Source organism: Ipomoea nil, unplaced genomic scaffold (genome assembly GCF_001879475.1).
Source record: "Ipomoea nil cultivar Tokyo-kokei standard unplaced genomic scaffold, Asagao_1.1 scaffold2647, whole genome shotgun sequence".
Taxonomy (NCBI): domain Eukaryota; kingdom Viridiplantae; phylum Streptophyta; class Magnoliopsida; order Solanales; family Convolvulaceae; genus Ipomoea; species Ipomoea nil.
In genome coordinates this window covers 257,669-265,929 of record NW_017619075.1, presented here as the reverse complement: position 1 = coordinate 265,929, position 8,261 = coordinate 257,669, and the positions used below count along the sequence as shown (strand labels likewise).

Sequence of the window (8,261 nt, the reverse complement as noted above, 5' to 3'; positions counted from 1 at the left end):
TCAATAAATTAAATAAGAGAAATAATTGTATTAGTTATATTGTCTTTATTTTTCTACAATATAAAAATTCTTTATATTCAAATTTATTAATTGATTATATTCGCTACATTGTCCTTACAATGTCTTAATTCAGTGAAAAAAATTATTCATTATCAATAAATTAATTAAGAGAAATATTTTCATTAGTTATATTGTCTTTATTTTTCTCAAATGTAAAAATTTTTACATTCAAATTCATTAATTGATTATATTCACTAAATTGTCTATTATCTTTTTTGTGCACTATTTTTCTAATTAAATATCAAAGTTATAATACAAAATAATGTTATATATTTATTTACCAAGTATTTTATTAATACCATGAAAAAATTAAAAAATATATATAATTAATAAAGCCAACTATATTAACTACTTGAGAGATTTTGTGACAAAGAGAGTATTCAAATCACACAACAAATTGAAGTGAGAACTACATTGCAATGTCCTTGTTTGACAATCCGCAGTTAGCGGATTATATTAGCGGATTTGACCAACGAATTTATTTAATTATTAACATTGGGTAGAAAAAATGATCGCCCAAATTATTAAATCAAATGAATGGTTCAAATTGTTCAGGTTTTATTTTTTTAAAAGTTTCTCTAATTTATCCTTAATTATATGATTATCCATTTAACTTTTCCGTTAAATACCGTTAATTCACCGTTAGTCTAATTCTAATATTAACGTCTAATATAGAATTATAATTACACCATTAATCTAATTCTAATATTAAAGTCTTAATAGAACTTAACCACAAATCCTAATGTCGAAATCTCCTCAAACAATATTAGTATATATTTAATATTTTATGCCCTAATTTTTATTTGTTCTCCCTTATGTCCCGTATTTGGTTTCAACCATACCTATACAATTATTTTATTGACAATTATAATCAATCTTGACTATATTATCTTGCATTTGTAAACTTAGAATTACCTATTTAACCCGCACGGGCTTAGCTCAATGGTTTAGTGGGCAGTATTTGGGAGAAGAGACCAAGGTTTGAACCTCGGCGGCGGCAGTGCGGGAATTATGTCCAAAGTGGGCAGATTCCTTGTTCGCACCGGCATTTGGTCATGTCTGCTGAACCATTGAGTCACCGTGATTTACAACTTCCCACAATGCTCTGTCGGGTCGGAGTGTGGGGGCCCTTGGGGTAGGGGACTCAACCTTTGGGAGAAGAATTACCTATTTAAATACGCAAATTCTTAATATACTTTAAAGTACTTATTTTTAAAAAAAAAACATTAGGCATTATCCCAATCGCGCAATGCACGTAAAAAACCTAGTATAATATATAAGTGCGGATGTGGGACGGGAATACCTCCCCTCACACCCACCCCATACCGACAGGGGTATGAAAAATTTGGGACATCACTACATTCATTACTCAAATCGTAGGTATATTTTATTACCCATTGAGACACTAATGCGGGTAAAATTGTCATGCTTACGTGGATGTCTAACAAATTTATATGTAGTACTCTGTACTAAAATTTGGCTTATAATACTTAGAAGTGTACTAATTTTAGTAAAAAGTCGTATCAATTGAACTGAAGAATTTCAATCCATTGTTTTGATTTATAAAATTCGGATTAACAGTTAATTCAAAATTATTGATTAATGGAATTAACCAAAATTTTAAATAAAAAAATAAATATATAACTGAAAATCCCTAAAATCAAATCTGAAAAAAAAAAAAAATCTAAAATCCTTTCTTGGCTTCCTTGTTCGTTCGGCCGTGCGACGGTGCGACCTGCGTTCTGTTGTTCTCCACTTCTCCGTCAATCCGTTTCCACTGACCACCGTATGCGCCGTCTGCTCCCATCCGCTCCAGTCTGTGCTCTATGCTCCACCGCTCCAGTCTCCTCTAGTCCTCTAGCAACACACGACGAGTCGGCGTCGGCGACTCCACCCCGTCTCCTCCGTCGCTCCGTCACCTCGGCTCCACTTTCTAGTATGTATTTTTTCTCAGTTCTGTTTAGGGGTGTGCAAACTTCGGATAATTTTCGATTAACCGACCGAACCAACAAAGTCCGGTTAACCGTTTTTTAACCAAACTTTTTCGATTCCGTTAATGGTTAAAGGAATTTCAAAACTTCGGTTAACGGTTAATTCGATTCGAAAGGTCGGTTAACTGAATTAATCGAACAGTTAACCGAAGTTTTTAATATATATGTAAATAAAAAATAAATATAAATAGTAATTGTGTAATACTAATATAAATATATAATGGACTATGGATGTTTAGACTTTGAATTTTTTATTGAAGATTTGAAGTTAGAGATGAATTTATTATGATATGTATTTTATTTTAATTGGATTTATTATTTTAGGTGAGTTTTAAGAATTTAAATTTAAATTTTAGCTTTAAAAAGTTCGATTAATCGGTTAACCGAAATAAATTTCGGTTCGATTAATTCGTTAACACAAATTTCGTTTCAGTTAACGGTTAAAGGTTTAAAAAGTTCGGTTAAAACGATTCGGTTAACCGATTGAACACCCCTAGTTCTATTTAACTTTTTTTTTTTTCTGAGTTCTGTTGCTTAATTGGTAATATTATTTTTTATTTATAATTTTAAGTATTTAAAAATTTAGCAAAGAAAAAAAACGTCGTTATTAACCGAAAAAAATTCAATTCAGTTAATTTGATAGTAAAAAGTTCAATTCTATTAAATGGTTCTTTTAAAATTTTGGTTAATTTGATTCGCTTAAAACACACCGACATCACCCAGCTAAAACCTAATCATAATCCTATTCATATTCCTATAATCCTATTCCGGTTTTGCTGTTATTTCCTCTTCTTATATTCATATATACAAGAATATTCAATTTTCAAAGCTCTAATCAATTCTTTGATTTGTATGTTGTCTCTGGTTTAAGGTTTTGCTGGAGATTAGCTAGGGTTTTCTTACGCGGCGTACAGTTGGGAAATCTTCTTCAGTCTTCAAAGTTTATCGAGCCCTAACAAGCCCTAAGTCCGTAAAGGTACTCTATCTGTCTCGATTTTTCTCGCATATACAGAGTTCGTAATTTCTCTCTGTATTTTTAATTGGGTTTCGCTCTGAAATTTATTTCTATGGGTTGATTTACTGATTTTTTTGCAAGTTTGAGTCATTGAGTGTTGGTGTGCTTACTTAATGGCAATTATTCGTTCTGATTAGAGTTCATTGTATTGACTTTAGGTGTTTCTGTAGTTTATAAGGAGGGTGCGAGAATGGACGAGGACCAGGAGATGGAAAGGTTTGGGATGGATAATGATTTTGATGATGGTCAGTGGATTGGTGGTGAGTTTTACTACCGTAAACGCAAGGAGAAGCGGGTGCAGACCAAAGAAGATGTTCTCTATGGAGTTTTTGCTTCTGGGGACAGTGATTCAGACTATGACGGAATGGGGTTAGGTTCCTCCAAAAAGCGGAAGAAGAACCTTTCTAAGAAGCAAGACCTTACCAAGCCGGTTAACTTTGTCTCCACTGGGAGTGTAATGCCCAACCAGGAAGTTGATAGTGATCTTAAGGAGGATTTGAAAGAGATGGAAGAGGATGATGATGATAGGCGGCCTGTTCTGGGGGCTGGAGCATCTTCTGGCCTTGGATTTGGTTCAAAGACCACTCCTGGGGATGGAGATGGAGATGTTGACAATTTTCTTCCCTCTGCTTTTGGGAAAAAGATTATGGAAGGTGCACTGTTGAGACGGGAGAAGGAAAAGGAGAAGTCAATGTTAGCCAAAAAATCTTCCCAGACTGGAAAGAGAGAACAAGAGGCCGGTGATGTTGGATCTTTTGAGAAGCACACTAAAGGGATTGGGTTGAAGTTGCTTGAAAAGATGGGTTATAAGGGAGGTGGCCTTGGGAAGAATGAACAAGGTATCACAGCTCCTATTGAAGCAAAGTTGCGACCCAAGAACATGGGAATGGGATTCAATGACTACAAAGAGACTAAGGTGCCAGCACTTCAAGAATTAGAAGTAAAGTCTGTCCCTCCTCCTATTCAGCCATTGGAAGGCCACAAAAAAGAGAAGCCCTGGTTGAAGCAAGCTTCAAAAAAGAAGTTTTACATAACAGCCGAAGAATTGCTGGCCAGGAAGCAAGAGCAGAGTCTTGACCTTGTTCAAAAAGTGTTTGATATGAGGGGTCCACAAGTTCGGGTACTTACAAACTTGGAGAACTTAAATGCTGAAGAAAAAGCAAGGGAAAATGATATTCCTATGCCTGAACTTCAGCACAATGTCGGGTTGATGGTTGATTTAGCGGAGCTTGACATACAAAAAATTGATCGAGATTTGAGAAATGAGAGGGAGACAGTGGTCTCTTTGCAGAAAGAGAAGGAGAAACTCCAAGCTGAGGCGGTTCGCCAGAAAAAGCAGCTTGAAAATATGGAATACATTATGAATGAATTGGACCGGATAGGTAAAGAGAGTAAAGAAGGTACATTGACTCTTGATTCACTCCTGAACTCGTTTTTGGACTTGCAACAACGTTATGCTGATGATTATAAACTTTGTAATTTGTCATCCATAGCATGCTCCTATTCTCTGCCTCTGTTTATTAGAGTATTTCAGGGATGGAACCCACTTCAAAATCCAACACATGGGTTAGAGATTGTTTCCTCATGGAAGAATCTATTGCAAGACAACTCTTTTGGTTTCTCTGATATGGAATCTCCTTATTCTCAGCTGTTTATGGAAGTAGTTTTTCCTGCTGTAAGAATATCTGGGACCAACACTTGGCAAGCTAGGGATCCGGAACCCATGCTTCGATTTTTGGATTCCTGGGAGAAGCTGTTGCCTCCTGCAGTCCTTCACACCATTTTGGATAACATTATTTTGCCAAAATTATCAGCTGCTGTGGATTCGTGGGATCCCCGTCGAGAGACAATTCCAATCCATTCTTGGATTCATCCTTGGCTGCCCTTGTTGGGACAGAAGCTGGAAACATGCTATCACACTATACGTTGCAGATTGGAAAGTGTACTTCATGCTTGGCACCCAAGTGATATGTCTGCATACTACATATTGTCACCTTGGAAAACTGTGTTCGATCCAAGCAGTTGGGAAATACTGATGGTAAGATTTATTGTCCCAAAGTTGCTGGCTGTCATGCATGAATTCCAAGTAAACCCAGCAAATCAGAACCTTGATCAGTTTTACTGGGTCCGGACATGGGCTACTGCTATTCCCATTCATCACATGCTTCCACTTATGGACATCTTCTTCAACAAGTGGCAAGAAGTTTTATACCATTGGTTGTGTTCAAACCCAAACTTTGAAGAAGTTACTAAATGGTTTTTAGGTTGGAAGGAACTTTTGCCACCCGAACTTCTTGCAAATGATCATATCCGGTATAGGATTGATGTTGGTCTGGATATGATGAACCAGGCTGCTGAAGGCATGGAGGTAGTCCAGCCAGGTTTAAGAGAGAATATAAGTTATCTTAGAGCACTTGAAAAGAGGCAATTTGAGACACAGAAAAAGGCAGCAGCACAGGCTCAACAGCATGCTTCTGCGAACTTAAGTGGTGGGCTCCAAGGAGATGGTAATTACAGTGGGTCAAAGCTCAGCTTGAAAGAAATAATAGAAGCTCATGCGCAGCAGAATGGTTTGCTATTAATGCCAAAACCAGGCAGGATACATGATGGTCATCAAATATATGGCTTTGGTAGCATAAGCATAATAATAGATTCTCTGAATGAGAAGGTATTTGCACAAACTGAGGATAAATGGTCTCCCGCGTCTCTTGAGCTGCTTTTGGAGTTACACAATCGATATAGTTTGAAAAGACGATGATAAAGCAACAAAGTTTTTGGTGTTATTAAAGAACTAGCCTAGCCAGGCTTTTTGATACTTTATGTTTCTCTGTGTACAGAATATTGATCTAATTTGTCGATTACTAGCTTAGTTTATCCAAAAAATGCACTTTACTGACTATTTTTTATTCTGACAATTTTTATGCAGTCAATTAAGTTCTTAATTCATGTTCTTGATTTTGGTCATACTTCATTTATGTATGTTTGAGTTGTCCTAAACTTGGTGTTCTTTATTTCCATATACTGGAGATGGTAGTGGTTTGGAAGCAATATATGATTATGTATCCTGTTTTGAACTTAAATTATATCAAGCGTGGTTAGCTCTGCCCAGCTGCTTATCACTAGAATGCTTAATTCCATTTTAAATAATGTTTATTATAAATTTGAATAATGTGCAGGATAATGTTGATATTAGTTGAAGTTTCATGAGGATCAAAACACAGTTGATGGATGTGTGCTTTAGGCATTTTAGTTGGAAGTTTTAGTCTTTTTGATACTCATCAATTGACATATACAGCTTGAGTTGTATGTTTATGACTGATTTCTCTACCTGAAACTGGAATACCCTACCTGTTTTAGCAATGAAATTTGCTAAAATGTATCTTTCACCAGTTTGGGATTCTTCAAGTCTCTGTTATCTAGTCTAGTCTGAAAAATTGTTGTCTCAGGTTAGACAAATATAACTTTAAACTTATCTACCATTGTTGAAAAAACTGCAAATTTAAACATGATTATATTTTCCACACTGTTTTTGTAAACTTGAATCAACGTCATTAGATATTAAGTAACAATCTTAGTCTCAAAAAGAGTGGCCGAGTAGATGGAACATGATTCTTTTAATTAGATGTTTGGAGTTTGCCTTTTAGTAGTGACTACGAGTTTACCGTTATTCTGATCATTTTATTCGGTAAGGTGTGTAATTTGTGAAAGATAATTTCAAATATTTACTTATGTAGTATCTGTAATACTCCACTGAGGAACTAAAATGAATACTTTTTTTTGAATGCTACTAGCTCTATTACAACCGGCCAAATGAAAGTTCAACCCGGATACCATTAGACCACAAAGTCCTGGTACTAAAATGAATACTTAATTGACATGAAAATATGTAAAACTTATTGTATTAGTGCAGAAGACCAATCGTTATGCCATAGACCCGGGTCCACTTTGCAAGGTGGACCCGGATCAAAATATATAATTTATTTTTTTGAAGATATACACAATTTATATACTAAATGTTCACAATTTAAATTGTAAACATTCAGTATGTAAATTGTGAACATTTAATATATAAAATTGTGAATATTCAATATGTAAATTGTGAATATTCAATATATAAATTGTGAATTTTTAGATTCAAGGTGGACCTGAGTCCCCAAAATAATTTGCCGAACTAGTACAATTTTTTTTTTTTTTTAAATCGACTAGTACAATTAACATGTATAAAACGTAAAAGATACTTCATAAATAGGTTTATTACATCAGAATAAAACAAGGAGTATGAATTCTATTCCTGCAAATCAAATACTGAAATTTAAATTACCACTTTATTACTACTGGAAATTCTGAAATTTCCGACCACCTGAAAATTATTTTAAATCAAGTCGAAAGCCTTGTTCCGACCACTTTTGGTATCCGGAAAAACCCTTGTTGCTATTTTCGACCACTTTTTACTTTCAACTTGATTTAAGATCACATTCAGGTGGTCGGAAGTTCAATAATTTTCAGTAGTGTATTCTCATATTATTAATCTCCCATGGAATTGTAATTCCTTTCCTACTTAATTCCCTCACTTTAACCAAATGCTCCCGTACGAATATGAATTATGTATCTCGTTGTTTCAATTCAAAGTCCATAATACTATGTGAACTCTAATCTACTATATAAATTGAGAATAAGAGTCAAATAGATTACTCAACAGCTCACCAAATTCCATTATATAAATTGCCTTAATTATCAAGGGCCTTAAAAAAACTGATCTTACTAAAATTCATGAGTGCATGCAATCCATGCATTACGTCATTTGTAGAACGCCCATGGATTTACATGTGTAACGTGTTCACCTCACGCAAAACAGCAAACCGAACCATTTGGAAAAAGGAAAGTGTCTACAATTTTCCAAGAAACACGTTAACGGTAATCGCTTATCAGGTAGGGTTGAGATTCGAACTTCTGGCCATTTATCAGGTGTGGCTGAGATTCAAACTTCGAACCCATGACCTTTAGGCTGGTTTTGGTAACAAATTAAAACATATGCTCCATCTCAACTAAATGCCTAAGCTGATAGTTAAATTGCACATTAATAACTGCTCAACAATGCTAATACCAAAAAAAAAATATTATTTTATTATTATCTGTCATTTTTTAATAATAACATTCAAAAAAAAAAAAACCGTGTTTCATATTTTGTTAATGTT

At 34.8% G+C, this 8,261-nt stretch overlaps 1 protein-coding gene across 1 annotated transcript; it reads left to right on the top strand.

Annotated features, from left to right (window-relative positions):
• Positions 1 to 2,797: 2,797 nt before the first annotated feature.
• LOC109154538 (septin and tuftelin-interacting protein 1 homolog 1-like) lies at positions 2,798 to 5,998 on the top strand. The gene is made up of 2 exons (XM_019302304.1): positions 2,798 to 3,027; positions 3,225 to 5,998. The coding sequence occupies exon 2, from the start codon at positions 3,257 to 3,259 to the stop codon at positions 5,822 to 5,824; it is 2,568 nt and encodes an 855-aa protein (XP_019157849.1). The 5' UTR covers positions 2,798 to 3,027; positions 3,225 to 3,256; the 3' UTR covers positions 5,825 to 5,998.
• Positions 5,999 to 8,261: the final 2,263 nt, after the last annotated feature.

Bases quoted from the DNA above. Each gene is read 5' to 3' on its own strand.
- LOC109154538 (XM_019302304.1), top strand. From the start codon at position 3,257: ATGGACGAGGACCAGGAGATGGAAAGGTTTGGGATGGATAATGATTTT.